At 43.4% G+C, this 19,777-nt stretch overlaps 1 protein-coding gene across 4 annotated transcripts in view; it reads right to left on the reverse strand.

Annotated features, from left to right (window-relative positions):
• Window positions 1–295: 295 nt before the first annotated feature.
• Window positions 296–19,777, reverse strand: part of Ercc6 (ERCC excision repair 6, chromatin remodeling factor) — a 69,106-nt gene continuing 49,624 nt past the window's right edge. For all 4 annotated transcript variants that reach the window (XM_090346766.1, XM_090346763.1, XM_090346765.1 and 1 more), the window contains 11 exons: window positions 16,704–16,820; window positions 13,863–13,958; window positions 12,137–12,352; window positions 11,289–11,399; window positions 9,972–10,091; window positions 9,384–9,478; window positions 7,884–8,029; window positions 6,786–7,448; window positions 3,348–3,552; window positions 2,783–2,858; window positions 296–1,750 (listed from right to left, as the gene is read on the reverse strand). In XM_090346766.1, the coding sequence (XP_090202892.1) occupies window positions 1,328–1,750; window positions 2,783–2,858; window positions 3,348–3,552; window positions 6,786–7,448; window positions 7,884–8,029; window positions 9,384–9,478; window positions 9,972–10,091; window positions 11,289–11,399; window positions 12,137–12,352; window positions 13,863–13,958; window positions 16,704–16,820 (2,268 nt within the window). In that variant the 3' untranslated portion in view covers window positions 296–1,327. The remainder of the gene's footprint in view (window positions 1,751–2,782; window positions 2,859–3,347; window positions 3,553–6,785; window positions 7,449–7,883; window positions 8,030–9,383; window positions 9,479–9,971; window positions 10,092–11,288; window positions 11,400–12,136; window positions 12,353–13,862; window positions 13,959–16,703; window positions 16,821–19,777) is intronic.

Genomic DNA, 19,777 nt, shown 5'->3' on the forward strand with positions numbered 1-19,777 from the left:
AGTGAATGGCAGGCCTGGACACAGATGCCAGGGTCAAGCACAAGCCCACTGTCACCACTCAGAATGAAAGGGCAGGCAAGCACACCATAGAGTAACAAGAGGTAATATCACAAGCAGAGTACACATGCATGTGTGCATTCGTGCACACACACAGGAAACAGACCATGTGAAGTCCACAAAAAGATTCTAAGGAAAGCAAGACCCAAGAGATGAGATAATATAGCAATCGTGAAAGAGAAACAAGAAAAAGGAGTCTGTTAGTTAACTGTGAAAAACCCACGTCACAAACACAGGAAGTGACTGGGCTGGGAAACAAAGACACGAGCCCAGCTAGATGGGACAGCCACCCCCAAGACAGTGGTGAACTTGGCCAAGCACCCTCAACAAACCCAACAGACAGCGCTCACCAGGAGATAAGTCAGAAAGTCACTTCCTGTACCAAGGGCACATCTAGCTGGTGTACATGTTTGAGGAGTGTCTCACTTGTTTTGCTTGGGTATTTTTATGCTACCACATTTTATTCTAAAATCAATTGTTTCCAGGGGAAAAGGCAACTCACATTAACAAACAAGTATAGTTCAGTAAATATAGGATGTTATAACTTGCCACAAATGCACATTTTATCATTTATCAAGCCAGTTCACGCTGTCCTAGTAAAAAAGCTTGCCAGCTGGGGGTGTCATGGCTTGTATGGATGCATGAGGTTTTGGGTTCCAGACCCAGCACCACAAACAAAACAAAACAATAATCTGCCAATTTAACAGAACTTTAAAAGGACTGTTTAAAAGTAATTCATATGATTTGAGAGAGAACAAATGTTTTTGTATGTAGCGCAAATGAAATCTTGAAACACTTAAAAGTTAGGCATCAAAACATTACTGCTATCAGATGATATTAATGAATGAGCTTAGCAGACAGGTCTGACTAAATCTAGGACACATTTTTAGCACCAGTACAAAGCTCTGTGACTTCTGTCCACAGACTCTGAAGTAAGCAGTAATGTGGTCCCAACAGCATCTTTTGCGTAAAGAAAGCAATGTATTCCAAGAAGTAATTATTAGGTCCCTGATTTTAGAACATAATTCCTAGAGCCAAGAAAACAGCATCAATCTAATCTTAAATATTTTCTTCTTTAGCTAGCATTATTAAAAGTTTTCATTTGGGGGAAGAGTTTCTTCTTTCTTCAAGTGTTCATTTTGAGGTAGAAGCCATTAAAGTAAACATCAAGTGCTGAGAACTACTATTGTCCAATGTGTGATCACACATTGCAGAACTAAGGGCCAAACTCTGTTTGAAAAGTAAACTACAAGGCGAGGGCACAGTGTGCTCAGCAGTACTCCGGCTTCAGCTTCCAAATCCCTTCTCCACCGGAAGTTCTGTGAAAAGTGCACAGATTTCTCAGTAACTCCCGGAAGACACAAGACTGGGAGGTGGACAGCTTGGATTCGAACTCTTGCAGGATCTCCTGAGTGCTAGCCTGGCCATCCACATGGGCCTGGAAAGCAATGAAGTTCCTCATCTCTACCAGTAGGTCGTCATGTTCTGTGGCAGCAGGTGGTGGGGCAGAAGCTTCTGGAAGGAGTCCACTGTCGCTCTCCAGGCGCTCTGGAAGAATCAGATGGTTTCTTGCTCTCATCCTGGCTAAGAGTAAGGAAGATGCAGGGGCCCTGGAGGAAGACTCCACCTCGTCTGCTTTGCCACTGAAGTGCTCCGGGACACCATCTTTTCCCTCCTTCTTCAGGGTGCCATCCTAGAGAAAGAAGATCACTGCATTGATAGACTGATTCGAAGTGGCCAGGTAACGTGACCCAAGTAGTTGGCAGTGAAGTCATGTGAGGCAGATACCTCAGTCCAGCCATGCTGACCATGTCTCAAACAAAGAAACAGAAGCGAAGGGAAACACTCCCTGTAGCCCGCTCTGAATGCCCTCTCTGAGGGCAGAGGAAGGCAGAGGGAGGGCTGCCTCTGAAGTGTGTGGAAAGGATTCAAACTCTAGCTGCCAAAAGCACAGCATAAGGAAACTTAGAAAAGTTTAGGTCAATATGAAATTGGACTTGAGGCCCGAGCTTTTTTAAAACAAACTCATCCTTAATCAGAAAGCCAGCATGTGGGCTGGTGGGGGAGGGCCAGCAGTCCCACAGAAGGACTGGGAGCACTCGGAGCCACACGGGGCCCTTGGCCCTGGCAGCTCGTCCATTCTGGACAACATTCATGGTGGTCATGGCCTTCCTTCCAGAGTCTGCCAGGTAGAGCATGCACACTGGCACTCCTGTCCTTGTATTAGGCTTCTAGGAGCATACAGAAGCTTCCACAGAGTCTGTGTTTTAGGAAGTTCACTAGGCCTTTAGAGTCAAATGAAGACATATTTAAGTCAGAGTTGACAAGAGAAATGAGTTATCACTATGTCAACAATAACCATTTTCTTTGTATGAAAGATCCAGTGCAAGCCAGGTGGCAGTAGCCTATGCCTATAACCCTACCTACTCAGGAGGCTGAGGGCTGCGGATCATGGTTTGGCTCTAGCCCAGGCAGGAAAGTCGGTGAGACTCTAATTTCTAACCATCACAAAGTTGAAAGGGAGCTGTGGCTCGAGTGGTAGAATGCCAGCCTTGAGCAAAGAAATCAGTGAGATAGCACAGTGCCTAGGCCCTGAGTTCAAGCCTTAGGAACAGTATAACCACACACACACACACCCCACCTCACACAAAGACCTAATGTAAGCTTTCTGGTTACTCCTTCAGGAAAGTCTCACAATTGGGAAGTACAAAGGCTACTCTGTTACCTGGCATTTTCGCGTTGGAGATGCTGAAGGAGGCTGCATTGTTAACTTAGAGTTCCTTTTCTGACCAAATCTGCTCCTAAGAGAAAAGATCACAACAGATAAAATGTTAGCTACTGTAAATCAGAGACCAAAGTCCTCTCTGAACAATTAAACTGTTAGATCTTTGTGGAAAAGTTTTCAGAGCCTCAGAGCCATGTGTTTCTTCTCTAGTGCCTTTGCCGGGATCACTCTGCTCTTCTAGATGTAAGGGCCTCCTCCACCAGCACGCAATGGCAACCAACTCCCGCCATAGTGGGCATCTGGAGCAGCTGCCGACTGCTTTAAATGGCTGCTTAGATTTAGTCTCTCTTACTATTTTCCTCATCTCTCCAACAAAATGGGTACCTTTTCCCCCCCAAATTGTGTGCTCTGGAAAATCAAGATGATAGTGAGGGAGAGGATGAAATAGGAAGGCTATTTTCTCTTCTCACCCTGATTTGGCCCCATGATGGCTCTCTGAGGGCTCTTTATGGTTACTGGCCTTAGGCTAGCTAGTCTGCAAGTGCCGTGCAGAGGGGTCTCTTACTTTATTCCCGCAGGTGCACCAGACGTCCCCCTGTGGCCAGTCCAGGTGGGTACACCAGACGTGGCCCCCAGACAGCGCTGACGTGAGAGCTTCAGGGCTCGCAGGGCTTCCTGGGCCACTCGGTTGGCTTCTGCCTCCACCAGCACGTAGTCAGGGCTGGCCCCATCCACAATGGCATCGTGCTTCACCACGCTGTGCACGCCCACTGCCAAGAACAAGAAAACAGCACCAGTGATGTCTGTACATGGGCATGGTTTTCATCTGGCATAAGTTGGTGTAATGGGAAAGAAATTCAGAACATTTTTAGTTGCCATTTTCAAGGGGCTGTTATGATGTAGGACTTTCACTTCCATTCACTGCTGTCCTGTGAGGGAAAGCTATTATCCCTGCCTTCAGGAAAGTATTTCAACATTTAATCTCTTCCCTGCTATCTGGATGGAACAAAGGCAAAGGTCTCCTAACAAACTCAGGAAATAATCACAGAAAAGCCAGGTGCGGTGGCTCATGCCTGTAATCCTAGCTACTCTGAGGGTCAAGGTTCAAAGCCAGCCTGGGCACAAAAGGACCTGAGACTCTAGAAAATGGGAAATGGGGCTTGGCTCAAGGGTAGGGAGGCAATCTTGAGCTGAAGAGCTCTGGGACAGTGTCCAGGCTAAATTCAAGCCCCACTGCCCACTAAATAAATAAATATATATATATATATATATCACAAAAATGCTTGATAGAGGAATCAGTAGAAATCTCATGTCCTTGAATACCTGTATTAACAAAAATAATTTTCCAAGTAGGAGTTACAGAAACAAAATTCCCAAACCACACCAAAATGCAACAAAAAGCAAGGAATAAAGGAAAAAGAAAAAAATTAATGATGTAGAGAATCCTGACTCCAATTTAACAAAACTCTTAGCTTACTGAAAAAAAAAAGGCATCATAAGACAAATAACTAAAAATAAGAAGGGAAAAGAAAAATAAATGTACAGAATTACAAATGTGAAGAACGAAATAATTATCTTGAAACAGAAAACTTCAAAAAATAGGGGCTGGGAGTTTGGCCTAGTGGTAGAGTGCCTGCCTAGCATGCACGAAGACCCGGGTTCAATTCCTCAGTACCACATACATAGAAAAGGCCAGAAATGGTGTGGTGGCTCAGGGTAGAACACTAGCCTTGAGGAAAGCCCAAGGACAGTGCTCAGGCCCTGAGCTCAAGGCCAGGACTGGCCAAAAAAAAAAAAATTATAAGAGTTTCTGAACACTTGTATGAAAATTTGAAAACTAGAAAAAAAGATAATTACCTAGGAAAAGATAAAAATTTGTAATAGTCAACTATAAACATAATACAAAGAACACAATCCAACAGCAATGTAAGAAATCATACATTACAGCCTAGGAATCCAAGGCTGGTTCAATACAAGGAAATCCATTACTTAATGACCCTCACTATACTGATTTCAACATAATCCACAGATATTTCATAGATACTCAGAATGCCTCTGACAAAACTTAGCAACATTCAAAAACTCAACTCAAAAACACTCAGAACATTGGGAACTGATCAGTATGAAATACAGTATGCAATAAAACATACATCTTAGCTTTACATTAGACGAGTGGGCAAACACTAGAGGCTATTTTCACTAAGAACAACAAACTTAAGCTGTCTCTTAGCTCCAATACTATTGTATTTTTCCGGAGGTGAAGACTGAACTTACCAGGCAAGTACTCTTCCACTGAGCTAATCCTCAACCCCTCTAATACTATATTGAGAGTTGTTTTGTTTTGGTGCAATGGATGGAACCCAGGATTTCACGTACACTAAGTACGTGCTCTGTCACTGAGGTAAATTCCGAGTCCCAACATTTGAAGCTCTTAATGGTTATACAGCTAGAAAATCCTAGAGAATCAACGATAAAACTTAAAATAATTTGGAAAAGAATGCATAAAATTTACCTATAACTGGGTATTCAAACAAAAAGAGGAAAGCCAAGCAAATAAAGTTATTATATTCAATGTACAATATGTAAAAGTTAAACTATTTACCTTCAAAGGTAAGGAGGAATGTGGAAAGATGGGAGAATAAGATGGAGGGGTGTCATTGATCAAGATATATTATAAACCTGACTTCTGGAAAGGAACCCCTTTGTACAGCTACATCACCATCACCATCACCAGCACCACCATCATCGTGAACCTAAAACCTTACTCACTACCCAACTAAAGGATGCAGTGGTAGGGAAAGCTTCAAATGTAGTAGCAAAAGATACAAAACAGGAATAAATCAATGATATGTCAACATTCCTGGGAAGATAAGATATACTTCTATATACTCAGAAAGACATTCATTGCCTTGACTAGAGGAATTCACTAACCAGTCTCCTTGTGCTAATTTCTACGCTTACTACAATTTCACTAGAAAATATCCCCCCACCCTTTGCAAAGCTATACACTTATACTAAAATCTATGTGGGAAAATGAACCTGCATGAACTTCTGGGAAAACCCTGAAAAGGCCAGCAGGCTTTAGCAGGAGCAGACTCCTCAGAGTTGATCACGAAGTCTTCAAATAGACAGCTACACAGGGAAATGCTTCCCAAGTCAGCAGAGAACAGATTTTAAGTGTATGATGCTAGGAAGATTGGGGAACTACTTGATCCAAATGGACCAGAGATCTAAATGTGGAAAATAACATCACAAAAGTGGTACATGAAATCATACAAGAAAACTTGGTAAATTCCTATATTATCAAAGTACAGAAAAAGCTTTCTAACTACAACTCATGACAAAACTGATACACTTGTTACTATTATTTATTTATGTGTATGTGTAAATGAGAGTCCCAGGGCTTGAATTCAGGCCTGAGCACTGTTGCTGAGATCTTCTGCTCAACGCTATTGCTATAACATTTGAGCCACAGCTCCTCTTCTAGCTTTGTTTTTTAGTAGTTAACTGGAGATAAGAGTCTTAAGGACTTTTCTGCCTAGACTGGTTTTGAACTGTGATTCTCAGATCTCAGCCTCCTCAGTTGCAAAGATTCCCAGGTGTGAGCCACTGGTACCTGGCTTTAATAATATTTGTTAAATAGTATTTTAATTAAAAAAGCCACAGTAAGAAAAACAAGACAAACTTTGAGAAAATACTTGAAACACATATACTAAGTAAGTACACATAAACAGGGATATTAACTCTCTAAAAACAAAGGGAAGCAGGTACTGGTGCTCCCACCTATAATCCTAGCTACTCAGGGGGTTGAGAGGATTGTGGTTTGAGGCCAGCCTAGGCAGAAGAGCTCACCAGACCCTATCTTGAAAGCAACCAGCAAAAACAGGTCTGGAAATGTGGCTCAAGTGGTAGAGCCACGTAAGTATGAAGTCCTGAGTTCAAACCACAGTACTGCCAATATTCATTTCTATAAATAAATAGAAACAAATCTTCAAAAACTTACCCGACTTTTTGAAAAGCTTTTGTAAAACATAATCATCGCTGTTTTGTTCTCTGGCCTGGCTCTCCTGCTCAGAGTCCTGCTTGTGGTACTGCTTTTTCCTCACCAGATGTGGGACACGGGTTCCCTCAAACTTGGCATCTCGGTGGCACTTTGCCTTCAGAGGTTTCCCTGGCGAATCTTCACCTGCCACATCTTGATGTTTTGTTTTTGACTTGTGCTTATAAAAATGACTTTCCACTCGTCTGTTCTCCCAAAGAGGTCCTGTCTGAAGCAGACAGCTCTCTCTTTCACAGGACAGCCCTTCCTTCTCGACAGTGCTCCCCTCACTAGAGGGTCTGGTTGTCCTGCCAGCTCTGAAAGAATGTGAGCAGTCACCGTTTGCACTGGCCACCGGCCCCTCAGGTCCAGACTCTGTGCCTGCCACTCCTGAGTGCCCAGCACTGCTATTGTCACCCAGGTGCGGGATGTCTTTCAAAAGGCCGCTGTCTTTACAAGTTACCACCCCTGTGGCCTTGGGCTCCTCCTCAGTCAGTGTGGCCCCTTCAGCAGATGAGTTAAAATCTGGGGACTTGGTGCATTTTGGAATGGTGTGGTCTGTTCTAAAGGCTGGTGTGACCTTTCTTTTTAAACGGCGAGTAGGTGTCTTCACATCTGATCCAGTCCCTTCAAAGGGGGAAAAGGGGAAAAAACTCAGCCCATATTATCCTGAATGATTTTTCCCCCCATACTAAGGCATGAACTCAGGGCCTGGGTGCTGTCCCTGAACTATTTTGCCCAAGGTTTGTGCTCTACCACTAGAGACAAAGCTGTACTTCAGGCTTGTTTGGTGGTTAACTGGAGATAAGTGTTTCAAAGGCTTTCTGGGCTAGTTTTGAACTGTAGTCCTCAGATCTCAGCCTCCTGAGCAACTAGGATTACAAATATGAGCCAGTGGTACACATTCTATTTATGGGGCCAGTCCTGGGGCTTGAACTCAGGGCCTGGGCATTGTCCTTGGGCTTTCTCAAGGCTAGCACTCTACCACTTGAGACACAGCACCACTTCTCTGCACGTTCTTATATAATCAATTATTCTAAGTTAAACAGCTTAATGTAATACCTGCAAAAATTGCACTTGTTTCAGTGCTCTGGCTTACATCGGGGCTAGTCAGTGTAAACAGCTCATAAAGATCATTGGACTTGAAAAACCGTCTTTGTTTTGGGTCTTTTAGCACTCGGTTTGTCAGAAATTGCTTGAAGATTTGTCTAAAAAGATAAAAGCAATACTGGTGTGAAACAATGCCTGGCTTAACCTCAAAATTCCCATGATGAAACAGTACAAGAGTCATGGTCACTTGGCTCTTCAAGTGGCTCAACAACCCCTGGTCCAGCCTTGGAAATTTACTATTAGAACATAAGCATTAGGTGGTCATAAAGAATTCAAATTAAAAATCATACCTTGTCATTTTCATCCAATGAGCTTTTCCATTTCCAAGATTTATCGTATTTCAACAAGGGTATTTCATCGATGCCCAGGCCGCATGGCCCTCCCTGAGCAGCCAGATGCACACTGCACAGCGGACTGCGCCTTCCTTGCTCTCGCCTGGGCTGTGCAATGTCCTCACTATGAACAGTGCCCACCTCCATCCACCTGCTGACCCCACCCTGCTAAACCCCACACCACTGTCCCTCCTACACTGCTATCTCCATGGAACAAGGCTGCTCTTCCGGCTAAAATGCTCCTCTCATGGGAGTCAGTTCATTGCCAATCCTCTACAACAGGCCTTTAGAGGAACCAGATGGCTTCAGTAGTGGCCCAGGGCTGGTGGAGGAGTTGTGCACAGAACAAGTAAAAAGTCAATGATGGGGCAATGTCTAGACTTAGCTGCTGAAATCACCATTGCTTGGAATGTCCACACCATGGCATAGAAAGTCAGTAATGCAACAAATTTCCTGCCACTATCTCTCCAAGGGGCATGTGAACCCAACCCCAAGAGACACCCCTACTGAGCCCACTGCCTCATATGTGCAAATATTAACATGTCAGCTTCAATTTTTCTCTCTTTTTCCCTCCCTTCCTCCCCCCCACTTTTTTTTTCTTATTTTCCCCCCCTCATCGCTTTTTTCCTATTTCTCTCTTTCAGGTACTGGATATGAACTCAGGGCTTCATGCTTGCCCAGGTGTCACACTATCACTTAAGTCACTCCTCCAGTCCACCTTTTTCCTGTTTAATTGGACATTCATTCTCTTAAGACTTTTCTGCCCAGGTTAGCATCAAATTGCAATCCTCTTACTCAGCCTCCTGAGTAGCTGGGATTATAGGCATAAGATACCAGTACCTAGTGACTTCACAGTTTTTCTAAAAGTGGCACACCATGTATGACAGGTAGGTAACAGTAACAACTTCATTTATCAGGCTGAAAGGCATTTTTTGAAAAACAATAGGCCACCAAAAGCTTATTTTGATAGCAAAGAATATAACTTAAAAATAATTTTTCAAAAAACTATGCTACTTAACAGTAATTATTATCCTAAGAATAGTTTAAAACAACACTTCAAAAACAAGTTCCTGAATCACACTCTCATTGTGTCACCAGTGCAGCTACCATGTGCACTGACCGGTGGTAGATTTTCTCCTCAATGGTTCCAGCCATCAGAAGCCTGTACACCGTCACCTGCTTCTTCTGGCCTATCCTCCATGCTCGCTCCCGGGCCTGCAATGTGGAGAGAGACTTCTCAACAAGAGCCTGTCCAGAGCAAAGGCCAAACAAAAGAAACAGAGAGCCAGCCTCGCTTTTAACACCCAGAGTTAGAATTCTGGCTAAGGAGGCTACTTACACTTAAAGCCTACTAAAGGGACAAAACGAGACAGCTGACAAGATAACAAGCTCTTAACTTTGTAGGTTCTCCTTTCACTCTACATCTAGGAGGAGAATGCTGGATAAACAGCCTATGACTGAAGGTTGCTCTTTTTTTTTTTGGCCCATCCTGGGGCTTGAACTCAGGGCCTGAGCCCTGTCCTTGGACTTTCTCAAGGCTAGAGGCTCTATCACTTGAGCCATAGCCCCACTTCTGGCTTTTTCTATGAATATGGTACTGAGGAATCCAGGTCTTCATGCATGCTAGGTAAGCACTCTACCCTAGGCCAAACTCCCAGCCTGAAGATGGTCCTTCAAGATGAGAAAGGACCAGGAGGGACAGACAGACCTGTGTGTCTGTGCTCGGATTCCAGTCGGGGTCATAGATGATGACTCTGTTTGCACCAGTCAGGTTGACTCCCAGGCCACCCACCCTTGTGGTCAGGAGAAACACAAAGATGGATGTATCCTAGAGGAAAGACCAGCAATAAGGTGAACAGACCTGCAGGCCACAAAAGCTTCATAGTTTTACCTCTACAGACCCTACCCATGGCATCTGATTGTTCCTAATACCCACAACCTGGAGACTTATAGTAAATGAAGATCACACACCGCAACTCGTGTGTGCGTGTGTGTGTGTGTGTGTGTGTGTGTGTGTGTGTGTGTTATATGTATGTTCCAGGTCTTGCATTCAGGGCCCAGATGCTGTCCCTCAGCCTTTTTGCTCAAGGCTAGCTTTCTACTACTTGAGTCATAGCTCCACTTCTGGCTTTTTGGTGGTTCATTGGAGATAAAGTCTCAGACTTTCCTGCCCAGGCTGGCTTTAAAATGGATCTTCAGAGCCGGGCATGGTAGCTCACGCCTGTAATCCTAGCTACTCAGGAGACTGAGATCTGAGAATCAAGGTTCAAAGCCAGCCCAGGCACAAAAGGACCTGAGACTCTTATCTCTAATTAACCTCTAGAAAACTGGAAGTGAGGCTTGGCTCAAGGGTAGGGCAGTAGCTTGAGCTGAAGAGCTCAGGGACAGTGCCCAGGCCCAGGGGTAGGGGAGTAGCCTTGAGCTGAAGAGCTTAGGCAGGGTTTAAGCCCCATGACCCACACAACACATACACACAAACTGGATCCTCAGATCTCAGCCTCGATAGTTAGGATTACAGGTATAAGCCACTGGCACAAAGCTGCACCTGCTTTTTTTTTTTTTTTTTTTTGCCAGTCCTGGGCTTGAGCTCAAGGCCTGAGCACTGTCCTTGGACTTTCTCAAGGTTAGAGCTCTACCACTTGAGCCTCAGCACCATTTCCAGCTTTCTTCTATGTATGTGGTACCGAGGAATTGAACCTGGGTCTTCATGCATGCTAGGCAAGCACTTTAACCACTAGGCCAAACTCCCGGCCCCTGCACCTGTTTTTAATATTAATTTTATTATCAACATTTAAAAAATGGGTTTTCAATGAAGAAAATACACATAAACACATACACACTTGTTTCAACAAAAACTTTCCAAGTGCAAAGGCCATACTCACTTGTATACCTAACAATACTGAAGTGCACAGAAGCTAAATGCAAAAAGCCCCTTTGCCCCTCACCCAGCCCTAGAGGTAGGGAAGACACTCAGCCCCAACCCACTGGCTGCAACACATTTAACTCTGTTATAATCCCTTGTTACCTCATTGTATTTTGCAATCAGAGGCTGCCGAGAAGCTATGGTCGTGCTCCCATCCATTTTGAGATAGGAGTAATTCTGGGCTCTCAGGAACACTTCGAGGATGTGTAACATCTGTTGGGAGATGGGGAGACTAGTTTACAAATAAAATCTCCCCTGTGAGTGTTTTTCTACCAGTGCCAACCCCACACCTTCCCCCAACAGACCTACACTGCATGGATTTGGAGCTTTAAGGCAGACAAAACTGCTATTAAGAGTACGTTGCTAAGTTCCTTAGAGTTTGGTTCTCATAACTCTTCTAAGCAGCCCGAGATCAGATCCAAGTTCATCTAGACAACAGGTGTTATTAACTCCCACCCAAGCACCAGTGGCTCATATCCTTAATTACTCAGGAGGCTGAGATCTAGAGGATCAGGATTCAAGGCCAAACTGGGCAGAAACTTTCACTAGACTCCACCTCCAAAATAACCAACAAAAAACAGTCTTGGAGGTAGGGTTCAAGTAGTAGAGTGCCAGCTGAGTAAATACAAAACCTTGAATTCAAATCCTACTATTGTCTCCACCAAAAAAGCCAACTTCTGGATTACATCTCTAGAAAAAGATCCAGTCTCTGGAAGTGGTGCTGTGTCTCAAGTAGCCTTGAGCTGAAGAGGTCAGGGACAGTGCCCAGGCCCAGAGTTCAAGCCCCATGACAAAAAAAAAAAAAAAAAAAGATCCAGTCTGTCAAGAGACTTGCTTTGGAGATATTATTTTGGATTTTGATATATGACATGCTACCTGCACACATTTTCACACAGGTGATCCTAAGTCCTAAGTACCAATTTGATTTTGCATGTGTTTTTCACACTCACCTGCCTTGACTGAGAAAACAGCAGCACTCGCTGCCCCTGCTTGTGCCATATTTTCAACAAAGACTCAACCACAATCATTTTCCCAGAACGTTTCCAGTATCCAAACTGATTTTCTTCTAGTTCATCATCTGGATCACCTCTGAGATTCTTGGGACCTCCAGAAAAGAGATCAGGGTGGTTGCAGATTTTTCTTAGGGCTACAAGTCCAGAGAAAATCTGTGGAACATAGTGGGCTCAGGTTACCTCATATAAAATAGGAAGAGAAGAATGGTATTCAGTATGTGACAGGATTCAGAAGTCATTCTGTGCCAGTCTCTTAGTTTCTTCTCTAATTCCAGAATTCCTAGGAGCCGTGTTTCAGCTGGATCTGGAATAGTCCAGAAAGGCTCATATGTTGAAGGCTTTGTCCTCAATGCAGCAACTTTGAGGAAAGTGACTGGCTCAGGTTTTATCAATGGATAATTCTATCTACGGACAGGTTCATAATTGGATGGACTAATGGAAGGCCACGGAAGCTTAGGAGGTAGAACCTAGTTCAAGCATAGTCCTTGGATGGGTTCCTGACCACTCCCTTTTCCCCCTCTCCCTCCCTCTATGGGCCCAGCATTATGCTCTATGTCATCATATCTGCCTTACCATGGCCCAGAAACAACAGAGTCAAGTAACAGTGGACTCAAGTCATGAGCCAAAATAACCTTTTTCTCCTTTATGTTGATTTTGTCATAGGGGAAAGTTGAGTACCATAAGCTGTAAAAAACTAAGTTCCACTCATACTTTTTCTCTGACAGGACAACTTTTCTGGAAACAATTCTTTTTTTTTTTTGTTTTTTTTTTTTTTCCTTTTTTTTTCCAGTCCTGGGCTTAAGCTCAGGGCCTGAGGACTGCCCCTGGATTTTTCTCAAGGCTAGCACTCTACCACTTGAGCCTCAGCACCACTTCTGGATTTTTATAAGTATGTGGTTTCCAAGGAATTGAACCTGGGTCTTCGTGCATGCTAGGCAAGCACTCTACCACTAGGCCAAACTCCCGGCTCTCTTTTTTTTTTTTTTTAAAGCATGATTATTTTAAGTAGTGTTCAAAGGGACATCAAGTCAACAATGCAACCTCATCAAGGCCTGAGGACACTCTATGGTGGAAGTGGCTGATCTCCACCACATTTCTGTCACTGGAAAGACACTGATAACCTCTACTTTCTAGACAGCAGGAGAAAGAGCTTTTGAAGCACTGAAAGGAACGAATGACAAGTAAACTCTTTTCCCACTCTGGGGAAAAGGAGAATTAGAGTCAGAGACATCTGAACTGGAATTATATCCAGCTTCCAATGTGACAATGGATTTTTGAGATACAGGGCTCATTTGAGAAGTAGATGAAACATTAACCCTTAGAATGGAGAATTTTGATCAGTACTTGGGATAAATCCCAGCAATACATCCCACACCCATGTATGAGATAAGACCCTGAGTTCTAGCTCCGTAGCTTCAGACTGCTGCCTCTCACACCAATGGCCTCGCTCCTCTATCCCTAGGGTCTCTACATTGTAGTTGTGACTCCACATTCACCCCACAGACCATACACAATTTAATCAAGAAGACATAACAAGTGAGGCCTAGCACATCCAAGACATCATACCAGTTTCCTTCCATCCAATATCTCCCTTGATCTACAGTTCATTTCCATACATTCTACTCATTCATAGCTCCAGTTCATCTTCTGTTCTTTGGCTGACCTGCATGTCTCCATTGAGAATCCCATAAACTTCTTTGGAATCAATGAAATTCTGGTAGACTTCATGTTGCTCATCAGTAAGACGACAAAACAGGACCTATAGGAGCATGGGAGGAGACACGAAAGCATGATAATCTTTTAACAAATATCAGAATCAAGTAATTAAGAAAACCAAAACATAGGAAAAAATGTACCTTGTATTTAGACCACAAGTGATGATAAGACCTCTGTTTTCCCCTGTATATATTTGCCCCTTAGGCTCTGAATTACCACCCAAGAATCCTCCTGGCTTCCAGCTCAGGACCAAGCTGAGAAGAACACCTTTCAACTTCGCCTCACTGTACAGTACTCAGACTGCCCCTTCATCTCCACCTGGTGCCTGTACTCTGCTGACATACCTGGCAGGATCTTTATCTGGGACTTACAATGGGACTCCCCAATCCTGAGGTCATCCATTTACCAGGCTGACAGTAACCCATCCCTTCTCAGCCAACCATGCCATTATGTTCACTGACTTTCTATCTCTCCAATTCCTCTTTCCCCAATGCCCCTGACTACGCCATTCTTTGACTTACTTCTTCCATGGCCAGCCATAGCCCCATGGAATACTCTTTCAGCTAGTCTTGTGCCCTTTTCAGCAAACTACCCCTTTCCATGAATAACACAGTCAGATCCATGTTCCTACCTACCTTCTCCATTGCAGCATGGTCAGCGTCCCATGGCAGCCTGCCCTGCCTATTACATAGACTCCCCTAAGGATACCCTCTGTAGCATCTTTTGAAAGCCTAGAACACTTTGCCTACATGCTTTGTCCTTCCCAAGACACTTACCAGGCACCTTTGTCTCAGCGTCTACTCAACTATGATCAAATAGGGCTGGACACACTAGTGAGCAGTAAGTGCAACTGCTTCATTGGGTGCCAGTTATCACACTAGAATCTTAGCTACTCATGAGACAGATCTGGGGGATTATAGTTCCGGGCCCAAATTAACAGAAAAGTCCTTGAGACTCCATCTCCAAAACAAACAGCAAAAAAACAGGCATAGAGTAGCTTAGGTGGTAGAGTGCTAGCTGAGCAAGTAAGCAGAGCAAGCAAAAGGCCCCGAGTTCTGGAAAACAAGAACAAAAACTCAAAATGAAGTTTGAGAATCATATGATTCTCTAGTCTCCAGTACCTAAAATGCCTCTACCTAATCTGAGTTTGCTTTCCTCTCCAAGGAAGAATGTGCAGTCAAGGTCAAAGCTCAAAGGCAGCTCTTCAACTTCTTCACAGGAGCTGAGCCTTCCATTCTTCCCAAGACAATCCTTTTCTAGAGGGAGACAGAGGGGGACTAGGCCTTCCCACAATTCCTCCCTTGCAGGTACTTCTGAAGCCAAAACCTGGTGGGGGCCCAGGGGGTACCCCAGTGATGCCACTGACACTGCTCCCCCATGTGCCACTACTGACCAGCCTGGATTCTCCGCAGGTCAGCCTCGTCGGCACTCACTCCAACAGCCTCAGTTTGCTTCTCCCACCCCTGTCTACGGAACCTCTGCCAGTCCTCCCAGATGGTGCTTCTTCTTCCCCTTCAATTGTTTATCTCTTTCTGTGCTCTACATAACCCTCAGATAAACCCAACCTCCAGAATAGTCCCCACTGGGAGGGGGGGAGAATGGGGAAGAAGAAAATGTAGATAAACAACACAACAAAAGGAATGTTCCCCACTTTTCAGCCTATAGGTCTCTTCTACCATCTAAGCTAGAGCCATCCTTGGGGGGCCAGACCCAGCTGTTGCCTTGTGTGTATGTGGACATGAACAGGCACTCCCCACACACCCTAAATTAAACCTGGCAGCGGGCTCTGTGCTAGCAGTCCTTCAGAAGCCTTGCTGACAGCAGATGCTGAAAAGGCGTGGCCCTCTTGGAGCCCTTTGGACCTGTCCTTTCAGGCCTGACCTCACCGTGGTGCAGGCCACGGCTTCTCTCTGGGGACTCTGTATAGTGGACACATCGTTCTGTTCCTACTTTCTTTCTCTCCCCAGAATTTTCATTTGCAGCTTGAGTAGTCTTTCCGAAATATGAAGCTGATGGTTTACAATTCTTAATTTAGTAAGCTCATATTTTGACCCTTTAAGTACACTGACAACAAAGAAAAAGTTTTGCCTCTCAGATGAATGATTAGTTGAAGAAAATTTCATAAGTACCTAGCATTCATAAAGATAAAAATTCAAGCAAGGGCTGGGAGTTTGGCCTAGTGGTAGAGTGCTTGCCTAGCATGCACGAAGACCTGGGTATGATTCCTCGGTACCATACACATAGAAAAAAAGCCAGAAGTGGTGCCGTGGCTCAAGTGGTAGAGCTCTAGCCTTGAGAAAACCCAAGGATAGTGCTCAGGCCCTAATCCCAAGCCAAGGACTGGCAAAAAAAAAGTTAAGCAAGAATTAGGAGGCACCGAGTTCAAACCCCAGTGTGCATGTGCATATGCATGTGCATGCACATGCACAAAACAAAAGAATGAATGAATGGGAGTTCATGTCAATATGAAACTTCACTTTACTCACCACTATGTCCCAGAGCCTAGAGCCATGCAGAGCACTAGGCAGTAGCGGGATTGAATGGAGGCTTGGGAAATGAAGAAATTTAGGAAGAGTAGTTACAGAAATCTATGTGTGAACAGACACGGACTTCAGAGTTCAGGCAAGGGCAGATGTCATGGCAGGTACACATCTGCCACATAAAGGTATAAACAGATTAGAACCAGTCTGCCCATGGTACCAGGACAACTACTTGAGGTTTTGTTAATAGAGGCAGAAAAATTACCCTGTGCTTGAGAAATAGTTGTTTATCACCTGGATTTACAGACCTGTTCATTTTTATCAGGCAAAGAAAGGCTCATCTTGACATCCGACTTCATTCTCCGCAGCAGGTATGGGTTTATGGTGTCCCGTAAGACACATGCACACTTATAGGCAGTTTTAACCTGTAATAAAGGAGGGAATGGGCTCACGGAATGCATTTGTTCTTACCTCTCCAGTGAAAAAATAAAAGAATGACCAAGTATGGTACAAAATTGATTCAGAAATCATTTGGTAGTGGGTGTTGGTCACCTCTGTAATCCTAGCTATTAGGGAAGCTGAGATTGTTAGAATCATGGTTCAAGGCCAGCGTTGGCAGCAAAACATTCTCAACACATCTTTCCAACAGAAATATGGATACAGTCGTGTATGCCAGTAATCCAATTTAACACAGATGGGTTGCAGTCAGGAAGTGAGGCTTTAACTCAAATAACAAGCAAAAATCAGGGCTAGAGGCATAGCTCAGCAGTAAGAGTGCTTGTGTAGCAAGTGTGAGTTCAAGTGCCCACTACCATCAGAACCAGATAATGGCTTAGAATGACTCACATAAGTTCTATATGCTTGGGGATAGCAGCTTTCATAACATCATCAGTGAAAAAATTTATCTCATTAACTAAAATGTATAACAGAAGAAAACTCAGTAATTCTGTGCCCTATTCCTTTTCTATACATGCTATAATTATTACATAGTTAGACCCTAAAGTAGAGATTTATTTGGTTTTGACTACCCTCAAGGGGGAAAAAAAACACTTTGAAACAAATCTCTCTTCATAATCTTGCATTCTCCAAAAGCTACAAAGGGCTGCAAATCTGCAGGACTGGAGATCAAAAGCCAAGGGTGAGGGAAGAGGCAGCCATGGGAGCCACCAGCTAATAAGCAGAGATTACTGCCCACTGGAGACTCAGAGAGTAAGTTCAAGAGGGGCCCTGTGCTCCCAGAAATGAAAGGCCACTCAGCCTAAAGTGGAGCATATGGCTCCATAATGGACACCACACAGAAGAGGGGTATTAACTGCAAGCAGAAAAACAAAGGAAAAAACCACGCCCTCCACAATTCACTTAAAGCAAACAGACTTCAATACATTATTGATAATTCCCTCACTAATCTAAATGATCTTAACTTAGTAAATTACTATTTCATAGAAGAGAAAAAAAATCCAAACAAAATTTAAATGTAAGAAAGTCAACCCTAAAGTTAGTAATAATTTTAAAAAGAGCTTAACTATAAACCATACAAAAAATTTCAAATAAAAAAAATTGACATATTTGCCAGGCAGAAATAATTCCCACTACTTGGGCAGGTAGAGACAGGAAGATCATGATTTGAGGCTATCCCAGGCAAAAGTTGGTGAGACTCTATCTAAAAAATACCTTGGTTTGGTGGAAAATTCTTGTAATCCTAGCCAGACATGAGGCAGAGGTAGGAAAAAAAAAAATCACAATTTAAGGCTAGCCCAACCAAAAAGCATGAGACTCTATTTGGGAACAAAGATAAACAACAATAAACTAAATCAAAAGGCTGAAGAACAACTCAAATGGTAGATCAATAAAGCTAAGGACTGGGGTTCAATGTCTAGTACCATCAGAAAAAAAAGTGAGCATGTAAAAAGAGTATTATAAAAGAACATACAAGTTTCAGGCTAACTTGGGTATAAAAACAAAAACAAAAACAAAAACATCCTTCAAATCTTATGCATGAACCTGTGTGTGCAGATGTGTGATAAGCTAGTATAAATAGCTGAGATGACAAATAAAAGCAACAACTATCTGTTTTATTATATGCCCCCTTAAATGTCTTATTTGGATATTGACAAAAACTATCTTTAAGATGATGATGAAGTACACAGGATTGGTGATGTAGAGACAATTACATTTCACAATTTAACATACTATATAGTCTTTCTGATGTTTCGCCCTGCCCTCCACCTCTCTGCTGCTGGTGGGGGATAAGGGTAAACTAAACCAGGACTAGGCCAGGGGAGTGGCCATCTCCCAGCTCCTGCTCCTTCCAGTGTGAACCCCAAGATGTCCTTGTATTTAATTCTTGCCTGACTCCCAGATCTGGTCTCTCTCTGTTAGTTCTAGCACAAGGCAGGGAACCAACTATTTCTCTTACACACTCTCAATTCCTTAGTGCTTTAGAACCCAGATTCCTTGCTGCAAGCACATGGGTGCTTCTTCCTATTCCCAAGGAGGAGGGGGTCATATCCCAGCTCTGCCTCTGTCAGAGAAGACTAACCACATTCAAGCCATCAAAACACAAGAATAATCTCAATATGGAGGAGGCTTAACATACCTTCCTGTATAGTTCTTTTCAGCTCTGAAAATGGAACCCAGGGAGCAGCCACCACTGTAGGCTGTGATTCTCCACCTTCACCCTCTTCAGCCCATCAGTTTTGGCTTAGATGTCCCATCACAAGGCCTTTCATGAGCCTCTGGTATGACTATCTCCCCTGGTTATAGTCCTTGTCACCCTATTCTGAAGCCATTTACCAGTTTCCCACTTTTGTGTCACCCACCCCCACTGGGCTGGAAATGCTTCAGGAGAGGCTTCTAGTTGCCAGTTGGCTCCCATCATGTTTGCTATAGACTAACACAATTATCTGTGGCTAGAGACTCTTCTTAGGATTCAACAGCATGGGGCCTCCGTAGCTTAAACATAAAGAAGCAAATAAAAGCCACATCCTGCTCCCAAGACCTGTCTAGATAGGGAAAAACATGAGTATAGTAGACTCCCCTTACCTAGATTTGCTTTCTGCAGTTTTAACTATCTAGGGTCTACTGCAGTCTATATGGATTAAATGGAAGGTTATAAAAATAAATATTCATAACTTTCAAATTATGTGTTATTATAATATGAGCTGGAATATAGCTCAGTGGCAAAATACTTGCCTAGTAAGTGCAACGTCCTGGGTTTGATCTCCAGTACCAAAAAAGATAAAAAAACATTAAAAAAAATTTTCACTGCTCAATTGGTTCTAAATTACATGCTGTCCAATATTGTACTCATAAACTGATATAAGTGAAACCCTTTTATATTTCTTTAAAAATTAAAAAAAAATGATCCAAATTAAAAAAATTA

The sequence above is a fragment of the Megascapheus bottae genome, chromosome 15, assembly GCF_031878675.1.
Source record: "Megascapheus bottae isolate mThoBot1 chromosome 15, mThoBot2.hap1, whole genome shotgun sequence".
NCBI lineage: Eukaryota > Metazoa > Chordata > Mammalia > Rodentia > Geomyidae > Megascapheus > Megascapheus bottae.